At 33.9% G+C, this 20,851-nt stretch overlaps 1 protein-coding gene across 12 annotated transcripts in view; it reads left to right on the forward strand.

Moving 5' to 3' along the window:
• tns1b (tensin 1b) overlaps positions 1 to 20,851 on the forward strand; it is a 254,799-nt gene that overhangs the window by 123,029 nt on the left and 110,919 nt on the right. Inside the window, exon 1 of one of the 12 annotated variants that reach the window (XM_015359179.2) lies at positions 6,240 to 6,623. The exons of the other annotated variants lie outside the window; for them this stretch is intronic. Within the exon in view, the coding sequence (XP_015214665.1) occupies positions 6,561 to 6,623 (63 nt within the window). The 5' untranslated portion in view covers positions 6,240 to 6,560. Of the gene's footprint in view, positions 1 to 6,239; positions 6,624 to 20,851 lie in introns of those variants that run through there. 12 annotated transcript variants of the gene reach the window in all.

The raw sequence follows: 20,851 nt of genomic DNA on the forward strand, positions 1-20,851 counted from the left end.
AAAAAACGCATGTAACAGTGATGAAAGTATGTAGGATATGGTTGAAAGAACTGAGTTTTTGTAAATATGTGGTCACGTTTTTTAATAACTTCTGAAATGGCTGAAAGAAATTCAAAAAGTATGAAGGAATTATGTGGAATTATGAAGTAGCCTGGAATGTGTCCTGTGACTGTTTGTATCTGGGAGTTAAATATAACGTTTGTATTTAGACAGTCATTAAAACAAAATCATTATCACGTCACTAAAGGTCACTTAAGGTGGAAATTCAGAAAAGCATTCAGAAACAGCCAGTTTTTCAAATGAATTTACCATTAATTCAGTTATGTGGAATTTGCATTCCTATTGGGGCAAATGCAATGGATTAGTGCCTCTTATTACATTGGCTAGAAAAGCAGTTTTATCAAATTTCTTCACAAATTGTAGTTTATCATCTGTTGTACATTAACACTTCCTTCTATTAGCACTGCATTTCTGAGAATTACCTGAGAGTTTTTTTTGTTTAATTTTTCTGCAGTGCAAACAAACCTCTCTTCAGGTGCCCAGATCCAGTATAGAAGTAATTTGTATTAAAGGGAGTGGTGGTGTTTCATTTGTCAAAGGTGATCAATCAATATGGCTCTATGCACTTAACTAACCATGTTTTGGGTATTTTTGGTTTGTGTTTACTTCTTTATCTGTTTCGGGTTCCATAACCCACCTTGTTTTTTGCCACTTTTCTAGCAAGCATCAATTGCTGAGTTTACAATGAAAGTGCTGGGCAATTGGATTAAGGTTTTGATTTTGTTAGGTGTTGGTTTTTGATATTCACTTTTGATCTAACTTTGCATTTGACCATCCTTTACATACACGATCAATACTACTTCTCTTATTGAGAATGTAGTATAGCTGTACAAAAAACTGGATACTAGAAATCCACTTTATGTTAGCCGAACTGACAACTTGCAGTTCTCTTAAAAAGCATGCAGTAAATAAAACATTATGCTATATCAGTTACAGCATATTGCAAACACAATTTATAATTAACTTTATTTCATATAGCACCTTTAAAAGTGGCTTCTCGAAGTGTTCTACAGTGGGAAAGAAAGTTCACAAGAGAGGACAGAAGAATAACATAATTACAGTAAGGGTTGGGAATACAGTAGGAAAGCAAAGGGGGAGACACAGACCCAGTTAAATAAAAGCCCTAATAAAGGCGGAGGTTTTGAGTATTGATTTGAAAGTGCTCAGGGAAGGTGACTAACAAGTACGTGCAGCTTTTTTTTACAGCTTGCCAACAAAATCAGCTGCTATCTGCACCAAGGACAAATAGATAAAAGGAGATAAAAGTCTATACTGTATACTATATATACTGTATAGACTGCTATTTCACAAAACTCAGTAGCAGGTGCTCCTTAACAAATTCTAGAGTTCTTATGGGAACTTACAATAGTTACTACAGTATGTATTCCTAGTTTGTGATATTTGAGTCGTTTCTTTTTCAATAACATAAGCAATTTATGTTAATTAAATACTGTGTATTTGAGTAACCAGGTATTTTTCCTGTATTACAGAGAACATGAAATTAGCTTTTGCTTAAATGCACTACATACTGTAAATACTGTTTTAGATGTAATTTTGAATGTGCAGGTATATTGACCCATGTGGTGAAATGTGATTTTACAATGTGTTTATTACTGACATGTGATTCTACCTATTAGATAATGAAACTCTTAAAATTAGCAATTGAAAGCAGAATAAAAGACTTTTGTTAGCCATATGACAAAAGGCCTTGATTTACATACAGTAAATTAACATGCAGAGTGGAAGTTAATTAAAAATGTCACAATAATCTAACAAAAAGAAGCTTCAATGACAGATCTTTTGCTCAGCACCTTGACAGCCCACTTTGTGCTGTCCCTCTGGGTTTCTGATAGATGCTGCATGTTTCAACAGGATACTTATAATATACATTCCAAGTATCATGTGAATCTTCTTATAAATGCTTCAAGGCAGAATTCATGGAATGGAGTGCAAGAATTATTGTGAAAATTTGCTGTTTTTTTCATGTAAGAAATATGACATGACAATTCTTTTCACAAAGAATAAAAATGAAAAGTCACAAGAAACAAAAAATAGCAAAAAATGTTTGAACAAAATCAAACAAAATATATTATAACATTCCCTGAATGCAAACATACTGTACATCTTATCTAATGTTCCAGTGGCTGTGGAATGCTGTAGAATGTTTGCAAAAGTTAACAAACCAACTTTTGATCACAGATAGAGCAACAAGGGGTAAAAGGTTCATCATCATTTCTTTTTTTAAGCTGTCTTTAGGGAACCTGAGTTCTCGGAATAACATGTACTAGACTGTTTATGTTGACTTTGTTTATTTCTAGAAGAGGCTTCTGTTTTTTAACAGAACAAGAAAATGGTATCGTACAAGAAAATTAATGTGAGGACATTTTTTCCTTCACTTTCCATATTATTCATGAATAAGTCATACCTGCGCTCATGCCACACCTGGTCTCCCTTAACTTGTATTTAATATCAGTCTTGTTCTAAACAAACATCTGTTTATGTGCAAAAAACAGAAGAACAAACAAGTAGTTATTATTTACCCTCAATTTAAATGCATAGTTTTCTAAACTGTATTCTTATAATGACATGTTGAAGTCAACAAAAACAAAGCTCTGCTCTGATTCATATTGTTTTTAGAATGACAGTGCAATACTGTATTGTATTTGACACTACTACTGCTGTAACTAATACTATATTTTTGCAAAAATAATTAACTAAAATCAAATGGCAAAATGTTTATATTTATTGTTTTCAGATATGTTATTATCTCTTCATATATCGTAGAGTTGCCATGCATTCTTTTCTTGAATTGAAGCAGAAGGCCAGATCATACCCTAATATGATTTTCAGGCCAGCACATACAGTAAGAATGTAAGAACATAAGAACAGTTACACATTAGAGAAGACCATTCACCCCTACTAGCCCATTTGGTAGTTAGTACTGTATGTTATTGATCCTTGTTTCTTGAAAGAAGCTAGGTTACCAGAGTTAACAGCATGGCTGGGTAGCTTGTTCCACACTCCCGCAACACATTGGGTAAAGACATTTCTCCTATTCCTGTTTTTTAAATGCACTTCTAAATAGTTTTCACTTGCATCCTCTGTATTTCACTCTAAAGTCTGAAGAAGTCCATGAAGATGACTTTGTCAGGCCTTTTTTGTCAGGATTTTGAATACTTGTATCAGATCCTCTTATAGTCTTGTGTGTTCTAAAAAGACTAAAAAGGTTCAGATCCGATAGCCTGTTAGTGTTGGACATTCCCTTAAGCCCTGAAACATAACTAGTTGCTCTTCTTTGAACTGATTCTAGAGATAGAATATATTTTCTATAACACTGTGATCAACAATATTCCCCCCAAAATAAGAAAGGTTCTTATTAGTGTAGTATACAACATCAGCATAACAAATCTTGATTAAATTCTACACTTTCAGCAATATATCATAACATTCTGTTTGCTTTTTTTTATTACTCGCTAACATTATCAGCACCAAATCTGTTTCATAGGTAGTGTCACGGACGTCCAAAGGGACTAACCGTGGGGAGCAGGAGAGCAGAAAAAGACCCATATGCGTAGCGGCAAGACGGGAAAAAGGCCCGGGCTCATTAGTGCTAAGAGTTCAGGAATGCCTTATAGAAACCTATGCCCTCAGGGAGCAGACGTGGGGCGCCCTGGTGCTAGGCGGGTCTCAGGACATCCGAACATCAATGCTGAGCGAGGACAGAGTGCAAGACCCGGAAATATATAGCCCAAGGAAGAGAGGGACAGAAAGGACAGCAGACCGGAAACTAGGGAAAGGACAGAGAAGGAGCGCCCTCTGGCTGCAGAGGGCGTGACAGGTAGCATCTTCTAGCTTAGTGTTTCCAGTTATGTATTTATACCAGTAGTTTATTTTATCTACCTGCATGCAGAACCTGTACTTATCAACATTTAACATCATCATCTGCCTGGTGGTTTTGTCTAAACCTTTCTCAATTTCATTTGACGCTTCTGCAGTGTTTACTAATCTTCCTGTTTTGGCATCATCTGCAAATGTGTTGATTAGTTTCTATAACTGTAATGCAAACTAGATCTTTTAGATTTATAACATAAAATAGGAAGATGACTCCTTACTGAACTAAGTACAGAGCTTTGAGGTACTGCACTTATTATATCGCCCCAAGTTCAGCATTCGGCTCTTATCTGTACTCTCTGTTTTCTATTTTAGCCCATTTGGTTACCTTCTAAATCCATGTTAACTATTTCCTAGGATCTAATTTCCACATACTTTATCCTCTGATTTTGATTTCATAATTGTTTCTATAACCTTACTTGTAGTAGAAGTCACATGTACAGTACATTATAAGCCTATACTGTAATTATTTGATTCAATTCTCATGTTTCTGTTGTGCACCTTCTAACTTACACCGCTGCCTGGTTACAATGAAAGACAAATTCATCCACCATCATCATTACTAGGCAACTTCTACATACTGTAAATACATGGAATATACTTATAAAGAGGAGACATTTAGCTGTTCAGTGGTAAAAAAAACATACTTGTGATCCAGACATAACAGTGAAGATAGCTTTACAAAGCCTTTCAAAATGATTATAAGAAGAACAATTCTGTGTTCATACATTTAATATTCAAGTGCCTAAGGTGATTTGTCTATCAACACCAACCCCATTTGTAAGGTTTTACAAGTAAAACAAGACAAACTATGCTACCATGACACTAAGAGTACTTAACAAACCATGTAGCATACATACAGCAAAGGAGAAGAGAGTTATCTTTTCAGCCTCTCTTAACATAGTGTTTTCCTTTCGAATGGTAAGAGTGGAGAGGTCGTCTACATATGAGGTGTTACTGGAAAACACTTCACTATTATCAGTTGTGAGATATGGGATTATCCAGCAATAAAGGGATTTCACCAGGTTTGTCACAAGTGCTTTAGGAATAATACAGTATAATAAAATCATTATTTTCTGCTATTAGTATTTGTTCTATTTATTTGTAAGCAGTATCATTCCATGAGGAGTAACGACACTCAATAATTAGATGCATTTGAGGATCTTTATTGAGTATTCAGGAATGGTGAGATTTAACCCGTTTACTGAGGGTCAGCCCCCGGCCATAGGATGAGGAGGCGGGGGCCCCTGTACAGAGTGAGGAGTTAACCCAAGGGTGGAGCTTCAAGCTGCAAAGATGGGATGGGATGGATTAGGGATGCATGAGACAAAAGGTGTTTGATATATATACTGTAGCTTTGAAAAATGATGTGGAGAATGATTACAAATCTTGTATTGCATGTTTCTACCCAAACTGATATTGCTATTTTTTAATTGATCGGCTTGAGATTTAACAAACACGTTTCTTATCCTGTTCATATTTGTAGACTGCTTTGTGGGTAGACATTTGTAGACATTTGGGCTTCTTTAATTTATCTCTTTTTTTTAGTATGTTTTTATTTTTGAAAGCCAGGTAAAATGCAAAACCAACCAAAAAAAAAACTGCTACCAAAAATAGATATTAATCAAGTTAACTGGGAAGTGATCTTAAAAAAAGTGCATCATAAATCATGTGTAAATGATCTCTCTTCATACAGTATGGAACAAATAGACATTGCATTGTTGTTCAATGTTATAATTTGGTATTTAATTGTATTAATTGGTTGACTAGTCAAGAATACCTACATGCTTTCAATATTTTAAATGGGTGAATGTGATCTCAGATTGTGGCAGAAGTTTAATACCATATAGCTACTGTGTACTATAATGATAATACATCTTAAGTACTTAACATGTAAGCAAGCAAAACTTAAACAATAAAAGCATTCATGACAACACTGATCATTACTTTAGGGTTTGTAGCAGAGCAAAGCAACTTATTTAGCTTTATTAGAAGTAACTGTGGAGGAGCCAGCACAAAAGATGGCTGTTTTAGAGGAGGGTCAGTCTGCTTAAGCTCAGGCTAGCTTTGAGCTTGTCAACTCATGTTTAACCTGTAAACTGAGAACTTGATAACAACAAGAAGGGGGGGCATCTCGTCTGTCAGACTCAAGTCCAGCCCCTGTACTTTCTGTATTTTGGCTTTACATACTCTTGGCAGCTGAAGTTTAGCACACACATGCATACACAGAGACAGAAAGTGCCGGGATTGTTTTGTGGTAGAAAAAGAGTGAATGAGAGGGGGGGGGGGTGGGGGCTAGAAGGGCAGGCAGACTTCCCAGCTTTTCACATTGTGCGCTTCTTAAGTTTTAGGTTCTGTGATTAAAAGTGGCTTCCTGTCTGCATTTGGCCATATATAGTATTTCTTTTTTCAACAGGCTTGAGAGAGGAAAAAGGAGCCAGTAGTATTAGACTGCAGTTAGTGAAGTCAGAGGCACACACGCAGATACCTCTGCCAACTTCGACAGAGGGCTGTTTCAGAACTTGTGGATTATTTTTCAAAGAAGTGTGAGACGTTTTTCAAGTTGTTTTTCTTCTTGCTCCAAAAGTTATTTGTAAGCATAAAGGTGCATGCAGAGAGAAGAATGCAATGATATTCCTGACAAAGAGATGATGGCAACAGTGGTATATCAGGTAAGAGTGCATAGTCTGAGTGGGCTTATACTACTCCTTTATGTTGCGCTGAGCACTGCAGTGAAAGGTATGCTAGGAATTTTTTTGTGTGTCATTGACCAGCTACTCAACTGACAAACACTAACATGTCTAGTCATGGCTAATGCAGATTGTTTTCTTGTTCTTTGGGAAAAAAAAGAAATGAGTAGTTCAGTTCTTATGGATAGGAATGGCAGATAGTCTAAAACACAACTGAAATGTACTGTATACTGTAGATCAGGATAAAAGGAGTGGATTTTTATGAATCAAAAACTAATGAAGAATAGCTAGGTAGTTAGCATAGTTGTCCTATACAAGAAAGAAAACATATAATAAGAAAATAGTTACCTGCTTCCTACAGTTAGTATTGTAGATTAGCATGGTCTTTTTCTAGTTGTAAAACATTAACAGTTTTTTGTGTGACCTTGAGAAAAAGAAAAATGCAGTGTTGTATGACAAACATTACATTGGATTAAAAGATTGCTAATTATTGCACGCCATACAAACTAATAACATAAATAAATATAAGCAACTTTTACTTTATTTCACTGCCATAGTTTTTCAAGCGATTATTCACAAATGTACAATAAGTTCACTTTTCCTTTATTTTTCCTTTCCTCTTAGTGCTTTAACCAGTTAAAATATTCAAGTTTCTTATTTAATCTACATTAATTAATTAAATTAACAATGGCTATCTTATTTAAGAACAAGCTACACAGGCAATAAATAGCGCAAAATGGGTATAATACATGCTTTGAATGTTCCAGGCATTGAACTTTGATTTGATGCGTCTATCTTATAAAATAACCGAATCTTTGATGAAACACATTGTCTTTTTCAAGTATCAAAATTTGAAATAATTTCCCATAAACCAGTGGTGAAGCAGAATGTTCAGAAAATTTTTAAGAAACAAGCCTACTGATCCAAGAAACTCCTCAGATTGCTCCTTGAATGTTGATATAGAAACTATTCTTGTAAGATTAGGTAGTGTATCCCATACATTCTCAGTTCTAAAATTTAAGTATAATTTCCTAGTCCTAGTTTCTGTCATTATCAGTGCCATTTATACCAAAGGGAGTCTTTCTACGTGTGGGATATATTTTCTGTCATATGTCTATACCACTTGATCTAAAATGAGTAGAATACCGTTATTAGTAAGTTCAAGTAAAAAGACAAAATTACTTTGAATTTCAAAATCGAAGGTTCTACATACTTATAATACTGACAGTTCTCTTACTAAATATGAACAATATGCATCCCTTAAGGGATTTAAGCTACTATTCATCTCTATTTAGTTAGCAGATATGTTTCTCTAGGACAGGGTAGAATGGTTGTGTATTAATTTCATTCTCTGGTAGTTTGGATGGAAATTGCTTCCCATCACTCAATGATGACCTGAGGGGAAACTGAAGGGGTGACTAAAAGTGAAAGGTTAAAATTCCTAGTGCTGATATTCTTAGTTTACAAGTTTTTTTTTTCCTTTACTTTAGAGATTTGGTAGTGTGTGTTGTGAATACAGTACATGGAATCTAAATAATCACTCTTGGACCATAAACATAACTATGTGCATGTTAAATTAAAGGAAACTGGATAAATAACAGAACTTTATAAATATATTGTTCAATACATCAAATTATAACCAGAGGTTTACAGTATAATACCATGAGTGCTTGTTTTTGGAGCCAACACCTTTTTTTTGTCAAATTAAGAAACCAAGGTTTGGTTAGAGGAAATATCAGCAAATAAAAAGAAATATTAATATTAGATTCAATATATATTCCAATATCAACTTATATAGAATGCTTGAGGTACAGGTCTAATAACTAACGAGGGTATACTTACCATGATCAGCTATTCATTTTCTATCTAACTTATAAAGTTCAGTAAAAACATAACTTTATTTTATGGTTTTAAGAATCTCATAGCGTTTTTTTTCTCTTAACTGTAGGAGCAGAGAAATATTTTGTGAAGTTAAATATCATAATACAGTATGTAAAATGTTATGAGTTCTACAGTACTTTGACGGTTTGAGGTATAAATATTGCATTTTCTGCACGGAAATAACTATTGGATCTATTTTAATTTATAAAAGAAACCTTCATCTCTTATATAAAATTTATTTTAACATTAACATTATCACTCTTTGACATGGTTGAAGAATATCTACTGGCAACAAGCCAAAGAGCTATTCCTGTTTGTGAATAGCATGTACACATTTTTAGTCATCTTAAACTGATTCAAATTGATCTTTCCTTTGAATGAGTAACAAACCATGGTAGGCAAAATATAGCCATAAAAGATCAACAATCCTTTTTAATACCTGATTTTAGACTGATTGACGATGTGAGTTAATGTTAATATGAATCTGTTTTATCTGTAAGGAATTCATGACTCTTAAATTTTACAGTTTTACCAGCAACTTTTACTTCTAGTTTACATTATTTTCTTTAGAAAAGCAGAAAAATATATTTAGTAAATTCTTGTTTTTAAAAGGTGTTAGTTTTGAAAGGAAAACATACTTCCAAAAGGTTGCAGTCAGAGACCTTGAGATGAGCTTTACAGTATCTTCTTGCAGAGATATCACTCAAGCTGAAATATGATGAAAGTTGTATAATGTACAAAACTTACTTTACAATTCCTAATTCATTTTATATTGAGTTGGAACACAGGATGCTGATATCAGAGAATAAACTGAAAGACGTGAGAAAAACCTGCATACAATAACTGGGAAATGATCACAACTTGAAATTCTTAGAAACAAGATAAAACTGGAAAGTGTTAATTACTTATACTATTAGTAATTACATACTTCAAATTGTTTTTTAGATCATGTTTAATAACTTTAAACATATAACTAAATAACTTAATAACTAATAAGAAGTAAAATTTATTTTTGGTTAGTTTTCCAAAACTCAACTGACTGAACAACTGTCTTAAAATGATCTGAGTTCATTTCCTCTTTCACTTTATACATCATAACTTTAATCGGTTTGATTAAAGAAGCTGAGCTTGCAATAGTTAATACTGTGGTCTTGGATTTTTTTGATTCATGTATGTTTAAAAACATTTATTGTGGACCTTCATGGATCATTTGATGTTGTGGTTGGAAGTTTCATTTTCTACTTCAGGAGAGGAAGGAGGAGAAATAAATCAGCATTATTCACTGATTCATCATATTGCTATACATTACAAACTCATGGCTCATGCCTTGATCTGGTTTCTGTGAACAATATTAAGTTATCATGAAAAACATTTTATGGAAAGGAATTATATTAAATTTATTCAGTTTGACACTTCAAGTTGATTAGCAATGATATAAAAACTAACAATAAAGTTTAAGATATTTTTTCATGAAGATGTTGATTATATCATGATGATAAATTAAACGTGGGATTTTTATTGGTTTAATGCCAATAATGTAGGAAATGTTTAAATGACAGATCCAATGCAGTATAATATGACTAGATTTACTGTAGCTTGAGCTTGAGTAAACTGTGTTTACATGTGATTCTTATTTCTATGAAATCAAATGCCCAAGATTATTTTTATGTTCTTGTAGGAAGATATTATAGGTCTGAAATATGTTTAGATTTTGCTAGCTTGTGTATGCAGAGATGTTTATACAGTTTATTGTTTTTGATCATTTAAATATTGTTTTAAATTTAAAACCAAATCAAGAGAAACACATTGCTTAATTTTCACTATCACAATACAGCAGAGCACTCATTGCTTAGAACTTAATAGCATTTAAATCAGAATATACCCTTACAATGGGATAAGGTTTCTGTCATTTTTAAGCATTTTTCCAGTCAGAAGACAGTAGATTTACACGTACAGATGTTTTTTGAATTTTTTTTTTAGTTGAATAGAAAAACTAATTAGACGACTTCTGAAGTGGCTCTCAGAAGTTTGAATAATTGAGAATAGACAAGATTGTGAGCTCAAAACCTATTTATTGAAAAGCAGGATACCATTTGTTTGCTTTCATTTTTGCAACTCTAATTTCTCAACATCAAGTGCTAATGTTTGTGTTTATCATGATAGATTCTTCATAATGTTTCTCATAGACCATCAGACCTTTGTGTAGACCTTTAGATATCTGCTGCACAGTCTGCCATAGGCTACTGTGTGTGTTCATGCTTTTGATACAATAGAAACATGATTCATCACAATTCTGGCCATTAACATTTAATAATGTAGACATGCAATTTCAGTAGCAATGCCTGCACATATTTTAGAGTGTAATGTTGAATTTAAAGCATGAGGAGACTAAAACATTCAAGAGTGAGACCGTGAGCAAGATAATTTCTGCTTATTGAGCAGCTGCAGCTGTATACTGTAAATGTACGAATCATGGGATTATTCTTACTGTACTTTATGTACAGTATTAGTTAAAGAATAAAGACAAGATGTTTATATTTTTAATATATTTTGATCTTGTCAGTATATAATGAAAATACAAATTCTCCTCAATATTTAGATAACTCTTACAAAATACAATGTACTGTATGCTACTGACTTCATGTACTGTTACTATTTTGTTACTTTTCTGTGCACTACAAAATATATGGTATGTGTATTTGGGACATTACTTTTAAAATCAAAATCTCCTCTGTAAAATGACACATTTAATATCCACAGAGACTGTTTAATGTATTGTGTCTTCTTTAAAATTTATAACCACAAAAAAAATGTTTCTCTCAAGTTAAAATGGAGAACCTTCAAAAGAGAGAATGGTTCATGATTAAGTAAATTATTTTTTTAAAAACGTGACATAAGGTACTGATGATGACGAATTAAAACAATATTTTATTTTCACATTTGGTCACCAAACTAATGAGATTCCCATTAAATTTAATATTTCATACATTAATATATTAGAGAAACACCATAGTCTTTAATTTATCACTTGAAACAAACATGCATAAGCTTTACTCCACACTTCCTGTTCTCCGTTTATTCAGAATTATGGAAATTGAATGGCACTGGGCAGAAAGAGGAGACATATGGTGAAGTGGATCAGATATCTCCCGCAAAACAGTACTAAAGAGATTTGGCTCTCTTCTTAACTGCTACAAGGCCCAGAGGAAGTAATTTAGAGGAAAATTAGTGAAAACATCCTGCATTTAATTTTAACTGACTATAACATTTGGATGCAGACTGTACCTGAGAATAATTTGGTACAGGCTATTTAGATTCACCACTTGGACTAATATTTAACCCAGATATAAAAGAATGTGTTTATTTCGTTTTCATTTAGCTGAAAGCCCTGATTGATTTCAGTATTGTGGTCATGTTTTTTTTAAATTCCAAATAAATAACAGATTTATCAGGATTTAAAATTAGGATTCCAAACTTACCCTACTGTAAATGCACAGCAGGTATCAGCCTTATATTATCTAGGCTGTGAAGAAGAAGTTAACATAGATGTTTTTAAGGAAATCCCTTTTGATCTGAACTCTGGTGCCAGGCGACCACATTGAATCAATACAGAAACATAATGTGCCTTAATGAGAACACTGGCTTGTGCCTTTATAATGATCTTTGATTTATAAAATTGCTTTAAACAATCTAGCTGTCTAGTTTTTATATATTTGCTCTATTGGCTGATAGTTATAGTTAGAATTAAAGGAAAAAAAATAGTTTTCCATTTTATTTTAAGACGATTTTTACTGCCTTTAGCTTGTATTTGTGCTGTGACAAAGTGCAGTGCCAGTTTACATCCCTGGATATGTAGTGATTTTAAGAGTATTTTCACAAGAATCATTTTAAAATATCTTTATTCAGCATCTCATTTATTTAGGGGCATAGTCATTATTTCCCATTACATCTTTAAATCACTTTGTTCATAAGATGTTTTCAATAAGAATTGTATATTCTTCTAATACTGTACAACACAAAACATCAATAACAGAAACTTTGTGCTTCTTTTCTTCTCTTTTCGGCATGGAATAAAGCTTTACTTGTTTCTTTGCGGCCTACGCATGCTGACACAACTACCTACTTGAACTTCATCAATAACATATATACGTGCTTAAATGGAAACAATAGTTCTGTCACAGGCCAAATGACTCCTTTAGTCTCCCTTTTGTAGAAATTTGTTTGAAGTTTGATGTGTCTAGGTTTGGCTAATGATTTGCAGATACTGTATATATTAAAGAAATAAAGCTTTGAATGTTGAACATTAATTTTAATTCAAGTAGTCACATATGTAATTCATAAAACAGTCTTGCACATATCTGACTTATTATTATAAAGGAATTACTACTTAAATATTCAGTAACAATAATATCCATCTTTCAGAATGGACATGGTTTTTGCTTTGCTAGATGGAACATATTTGTAGTTAATAATATAATTGCTTACATTTGTATAGTGCTTTTCATCCCAGTGGATCCCAAAGTACTTTACATACTGCATAATTGGGAACTCACTTCATTTGCCACTGAAGTACAAATCTCGGCAAGGCAACATGCTACAGCCATTCCTACAGTAGCTGCATTCTACTACTGTATAAGTAAGGAGCTCCACTGTTAGCAGAATTGAAAAATTGATCCAACAGTAGAATTAAGAGGCAAATTTAGAAAGCCTAGATTATGCAAGCCCAAAGTGGATTTAGCCATGACTTCCCTATTCTTGAGCAGCGCCAATGGGTCTCTGATAGATTGTGGTAGTCAGAACTCTGTTTTAATGTCTCATTCAAAGTATGATGTTTCCTACAACACAATGTCCCTTTCACCATAGTGGGCATTGTTTTGAAAAATCCGGTCTAGAAGAAAGAGTGGACCAGTTGCTGCCAATAACTTTATTATGCCAATAAACAATCATTACAATATTACAACATTACTAACAATTACCTGACTTTCTCCCACCCCATTTGTACTGTACCAGGCCCAGCCTTACTTCAGAGATCTGATGATATAATTTTATAAAGTGATTTTAATTGCATCACATGTACTGTATAATGTACAGTTTTTATATGCACACAGTTCAAAAGTAGTTCAGACACCAGTAATAAAATGTGTGAAACAGTCACGTATAAAAATGGGTAAGAGCCTTTAAAATGATTTAACAGGACAATTAAACACAAGCTCATTCCTACTGTGTTTAAACAGAATGAGTCTAAATTTTATATCAGTATTTCAATAATTACTCTAAAAGTACTCCCTATCTGAAAATGAAAGTTTTGCCTTCTTTTGCAAATCCTTTGCACTTGCACACTGGTAATAGGGGAAGTCTAAACTCCATCTGTGTATACATTTAGATTCATACAATTTTTCAAAATGTGTTAAAAATCCCTGTATTACAGTATGTGCCATTTTTGTTATTTTTTGTCTCAGGTATTCTGAGAACTTAACAGTGAAAAGGTATGTGCTTTAGATAGCTTCAACACTATACATTTCATCTCTAGTCTGTAAATTTAGCCAGATGCCTATTATAATCTCTACAGCCTGAGTGTCTTGTGCAGTGTTCTGGTTGTATGGTACTCCAGCAATTTGTTCCAAAGCCTTCCTCTTAAAGAATACCGAAAGAGTCAAGTCTTTAATAAGACTTTTGTTTTATTAAAGTAAAAACAACAGTGCTACACTGGGTTTAGCTAAGCCTGACAGGGGAAGCACCCTTGGAGATGGGGTTGTAAATCCAATAGGACTGTTTCAAAGCATTAGGATTATGTATTTTTTGTCCCGTCAAGCCTCTGCTGTGTTGCATATTTTGCATATTTATCATGTATCCTGGCACAGTGAGAAATAAATCCAAAAAGACATCTGTGTAATCAATACTTTAATAAACAAAATGGACAACTAGCATATATCAACATGTACAATGCACAAAAGAAACAGAACACACAGGCCAAATGGATTAAGTGAAGTTTTTTCAACATTTTATATTAATCAAATATTTAATCCGAGATATCTAACCAAATCACAGATCAAAGAAACATAAATTTCAGTTTAAGATATGGCACACTGTCAAAATTAAAACATTATAAAACTGGTATGACCTTCTAAAGGATTAACACAGTTATGGTAGAAAGACTGATGTGGAATATTTCTCCCCTCTTCCTTCACAGCTGCAGCGGCAGTTGTAGTTGTCTCCTAGTGATGTCATTTGTGCGTTTGTCCCACAGATGTTCTATAGCCAGTTGACAACCTTGACATCATTTTATTAAAGACATGCCATTGTAATCATAGTAATATGTGGTCATGAATTGCCCTAGAGGAAGAACAACAGTCCCAGAATGACTTGTAAAAAGGGAAAAACTTTGCATAAGAACTTTGACAATGTAGTAGTTAAAGAACTTTGTTGATTGCCCTTGATCTGCACTGAAGGTATTTGTGTGTTAAAGGAGCTTCATCCCCCAACTTCCCTTGTCTGATTGTTTAAATTGAACAATGCAACAGTCAGAACCTCATCATGACACCTCCATATACTTGTATGTCATCCATTAGTTTTGTCAAGGGCAAAATGACAATCATTAGTAAATAAAACACTCCAGCACTCTTTCTGCCAATAACTCAAAGTGTTTTCCTGCCCACTGAAGGTGACTATTTTATCTCACAGTTGTGAATGTGTTACCCCTGAACAGACTCCAAGCATGCAGATCATGTTTGATGTAGTTATTTGGCTGACATAGAAGTATTTTCAGCCAGGATGTACTGTCCTGGGTCAGGTTAATAGCCCTCTACCTTCCCAGAAGTGGCCTCACAGATTCCTGGATTCTCTGGAAGAGTCTCCAAGTTCCGGAAGCAGAACATCTTATTGTTCAGGCATCTTCTGTCACAGACAGACCACCTCAGTTATATCAAATGCAATCAGCCTTTGTTGGTTTTCAGAAATGAAGTGGGGCATGCTTGTATCTTTTACTGTTCTTAGGTTAATAATCTTGTACTGTACATCTGCATAAATCATAGTCTTATACGTTTTCCTAATCAAGTCATTTTACACTGAGATACTATGTTTTTGGGGAAAACACATGACTTCAGTATCTAATACTACTTAAACAACCAACTAACCTACAATGTATGTATAATCATTACAATTTAAATAACATTATATATATGTGCACAATGAAGAACTGCTGTGAATGTCAGACTGCATCATTAGAGGCTCTTCAATTATATTAAGGTTAATTGTGACATGCAAAATTACAATTACAACAATGTTATTTTGCTTAAAGAAGAGCTGGGGCTGAAGTCAACTGAAGTTAAAGGCAAACTATAATAGTGAAACTACCTAGTTACAGTAAGTGCAGTAATTTTAGTTCTAAATTCTTCATTGCAATTAAATCAGGATACATCAGGAATACATCAGTTTGTGACCCATTAGGTATCTTCAGTAATATTTTATTCAATATACAGTATAATACATGAAAAAAAGAATGCACCAAAATCAACACAATTTTTAGCGAATGAGCAGCCTGGTCCATGAAATGTGTTTAGCAATTGTCAGTGTTATTAACTTACATACATTCAGAGTAAAGAATGTGGTATTTCATGGGAGCAAAGTAAAATATAGCTTGGTGTTGCTTAACTGAGAGAACAGCAATCTGGCCATAATGTCAAAGCTAACAAAAGTGTCCTGCTTAGTGGCATGAGCCAAGGGTATTGATAAAAAAATATTTGAAAATAATGGCCACTGGGAAATTGAGATTCCTTATCACCATCTTAGCAGATGCATTTATCATGGTATCCTTCCATCTAATTAACCTACAACTATATCTTTGGACTGTGGAAGAAAACCAGAGCTCCTGGAGAAAACTGACTCCAGACATGTAGCACCCCAGGAATTGGGCCAAAGGCCCCAGCATTGAAAGGCCACTGTGCCACGCATATACAGTACAAGGCATTTGTAATAAAAAACAGTCCATCAAAGAAGGCAACAAAATGGAAAATAAGGCCAGAACAAACTGGAAGTGTAATGCAAGTATTGTGCCAGAGAAAATGTAACACCATGCAGACAGTGTCAACATCAAGTAATGAGGGCAGCAAAGACAGCCTGGTGGCATGCGCTTCATGTCTACAGTGAACATTTGTGTTTATTTGGACCTGGCAGAAGTTTTGTTATCCCTTCGTTCTTCAGTGGTAAACTCCAAATATGTCACATCAAAATCCTAATTATTCTAAAACATAAAAAATAAACTAATTCGGAATAAAGAGCAGAATTCCACACATTGCTTTCAGGTTGCAAAAATCCGAAGGACTGAGTAGTACTCAGATTGGAAGCATAATAACTCTAAGAAATCTCCATAATTCAAAATCACTTTGAAAAATGAAGGTAAATATTAAAGCCAGATTTAGAATCAGAAAAGAAATGCCTTCCAGTCTACATAGTGATGTGAATTTTACACATATGGAGTCTAGTGAGTGTTCATAATGGAACAAGATAGTAAATGCTTGATGGAAGGCTCAAAACATTATGAACAGCATTTTTCAAATTGTGTTTTTTTATAGTATATATTGGTAGAATAAAGATAAGTTATTAAAAGAAATCATAAGAGAAAGATCAAAAGTCCATAAATGATTAAATGTACAGTAAAACATACTATTGCTTGGTGGTGTTGATCCATGTCTTGATAAATAATCCAGTATATTGGCTGGTACAGTATATTTATTCATTGTCACAATAGTACTTGTAGAGTCTAACATGTAAACAGGGATAGGATGCTGGAAGCCTGTCTCCATCGTTGTCTTGGTTGAAGATCGTTCTCTAACTTTGGTCTTCACGTCTGGCTCACGTCCAGTGTTTTGTCTATAATAAATCTGCTTGCGGGGGCTTGAGCTGTAGTGTAATGCACTGTCTCCAAGGAGTGATGTTTGGATTATGGTGTTGATGCATTACATATGTGCTTTCAAGTTGAGCCAGCACTGGAAGGTGCTCCTAGTTCACTTCAAGATTTTTCTTTTTATTTCATCTTCCAGAGGTTTGAGATAAGCTTCATCTGGAGAAGTGGTTTAACTATGGCACGTCAGAACACAAGTGGTGCCATTCTGTTTCTCTCTTGGCTTCCATGCCTATGTCAAATATTTAACTGAAAACACTTAGAGAGTACATGGGAAAATGGGAACATTTCCACTCTAGGGCTTTAGAACTTATTTAGCTTGCGTACTTATCAGGCCTCTGATGTACCCTGGAATGTTCTGAGTAAAGCAGGCTCATATTAACATTTTCAGCAGTGACTTGTTATGTTTCTTTTTATTTTTTGTCCCTTATCACAATAATCCAAATATACTATGCACCAGGGACAGTTGGTCATGTACAGCATCAAACTAAACTATAGAAGCTGTTTTATAACTATGTTTATATCATAAGTGGTGAGAAATAATTTGCATTCCTAAAAAAATATCTTATAAATGTCATTTAAAGTAGCTCACATGTTTGCTTCATATTGTTTTTGTGCTCTCTTCCAGACTTAGCACTGTGACTTTTCTATAACAAAATATGGTTCAGCTACTTGTCAGAAAGCACTGCTTTGTTCACTTTTTGGTTAGGATACCTTCTGTGTTGGGACTGCATGTTCTCCCCGTGTTAGTGTAGGTTTTTACATTACAAATGGCACTCCCATTTTCCTCCCACCTTCCAAAGATATGATGGTTAGGCTAATCTTTGTCTTTTAATTGTCCATTTTAGTTTCTGTGTGTAAATGTATTTTCAGGTGAACACTTTGGTGTGAAAGACAACATTGGCAATAGTCCTTGTCCATACTTGTTTTACAGTCCTGTATATTTGTAAACTGTACTTATGTGCAGTCACATCTAATACAGTCAATAATGAAAATAACTTTGAGCACGTAGATTGCCTTAACCTTTTGATGAATGTTATTAATTTGGAGAGAAGTAGTAAACATACTTTTAATCTGAAAAAATATGCATTAATCTGAAACTTGTCCAATTCCAATTGAAAGAGCTTGGTTGTATTATAGTTGTATATTGAAACCTGTTGTTGAACAGGTTGTCAAAAAATCTTTCTCCCTCACAATAGTGTTCAACTGTGGATATGCTGATGGAAAAAAAACCCCAACATGCATCTAATCCCTATTTATCAATCCAGTAGTCCTGTCAAATCCTAATTTAGGCAGAGAAGAAGTATGATTTGATAAGTGAGCTTTATTTATGTAATTCACCTACTGTAGCTGTGGGAAACAACAAACTGTCCATAGCACAGGACTATCAGTTCTGTTTGAATCATCTCTTTATTGTAGGATGAGCCAGGAAGCTCCCTTTGCAATGGCAAAAATGGCAGAAGAAGGGATGTGGAAAAACAAAACAAGCAATCAGTTCAGCAAGAAGCATAATATTTGCACATACAGTACTGTAGGTAAGCGGAAGTGGGCAGGATTAGGGTTTGATGTCCTGAGAATTTGACCCTTTTGTTTATTAAAACTCCATTCATGTATATTATGGATCATTTTCACATAGCAACACCAAAGGCTGCTAACACCAGTGTTAGCAAAGAAAGGAAAACATTGGAAGCATCTTATTTCTTATAAGTATCTTATAATTAGAAGGTGCATTAAGATATCGCTAACACAAGTGGGCGTCATGATCCCAGAAATGCAATTATTGTGTGCATTTTCTGGAATTGAAATATATTTGACTAAATAGTGATTTTTTTCCCCAAACCATGGTTTTGAGTACATTCATTTTCTCACCTTGCATTGTGTTCATGCAGACCAATCTCTTTCCATCTTTATTATAGTACTCTATAAATACCCCTATCCAAGCACCTTGTTTCTAGCAATCATTTGTATGGCTCTTTGTATTGTTATTAAAAAGGTTACTATAAAATCTATAAAAATACTTTAAAAACATTTTAAAAGTATTTCAGTGTTTTTGACCTTCGAACAGTGATTTGATTGCATGGCCTTTATAGTCAGTACACTTGCATTTCTAGTATGTCTTAAGTTCTGATTTGAAATCTTTTTGGAAATTGCAAATTACTTGTTCTGGAAAGTCATAGCCAAAGGAACCAGCTTCCCCAACAATAGCAATATTCAAATATCAGCAGGCTTTGTACATTAACATGGATGGTGACACTATCAATATCGGCCTGAGAGGCAGTTTTTGGATAAATCATCATCTAACAGTACAGTACGTGATGATGGTTCATAAAAACAGCCATGATATATTCATAAGGAATGGACATTGTTTGGTTATAGTAGTGCACTGGTTATTAATGGAAGGATATTAAGTGAGGATATTATTAGAAACTTTTGGGTTTTGATTGCAAAAAGCTTTTCAGAATGTGCGATTAATTCAATGACCTTCAGTATTTCTTCCAGTATTGCCTGATCTTACTATCAAACAAGCACTAATGGGACCAGCTAGGCAGATGATTATATGAATATAACCTGATGATGTTGCTGATGTTCATAGTACTGTACTGTATATACCTTACACTGCTTGCTTGTATTTATCATGGTAAATAGTGAAATATTGAAGTATTGTTTACTTTTACAGGGATGCCTCATGTGAATATATGTACAGTAGTCTACCATGCATAACATAAAACCTATCCATCTTGTTTGTCAGAATCTTTATAACACGTTAGGACATACAGTATGTGTATATGCATATCCTGAAAGTGAAAACTTTAAGTAGCGTGAAGTTATGTTAAAGTACTATAATGCATTAGTGTATAATATTGTGTAAAGCTTATAAAAAGACATTTAAAAATAAGGGTAACTGTATGTAAGACTAAAAACATGGGACACGTCTTTGCACAAAGGGTTGTGGGAGTCTGGAACAACCTAACCAGTCATTCCTGCCATCCTTCAGATGATGGTTGAATTAGATCCACTGAATAAGCTACTAATAACTTTTTAAGATAGATGATGTTGTTTTTGTCCTTTCCCATGTTCTAGAGTTATGTTGCAAAAGATGATTTGAAAAACTTCCACAGCCAAAGAATAAAATATCTTCTTATCAGCAAATCTATCAGCTTTAATGTTTGTCTTAAAACTTGTTTTGCAGTTATAATGTGTATTTTCTTAAAGTATCCCATGGAAACTACTATTTATTGAGATCTTAAGTCTTTGTATTTAGATTTAGAAAAACAACTGATTTTTTTTCTAACCTTAAAAAGGTATTACTAATATGTCAGACAATCACATAGGTTATCGTAAATTAAATATTTATGTTGGCGTGCAAGTACGATTAATATATGTGAGCAGGAAGTATAACTGTTATGCCAAATAGTTTTGTGCAATTAAT

The sequence above is a fragment of the Lepisosteus oculatus genome, chromosome 12, assembly GCF_040954835.1.
Source record: "Lepisosteus oculatus isolate fLepOcu1 chromosome 12, fLepOcu1.hap2, whole genome shotgun sequence".
Taxonomy (NCBI): domain Eukaryota; kingdom Metazoa; phylum Chordata; class Actinopteri; order Semionotiformes; family Lepisosteidae; genus Lepisosteus; species Lepisosteus oculatus.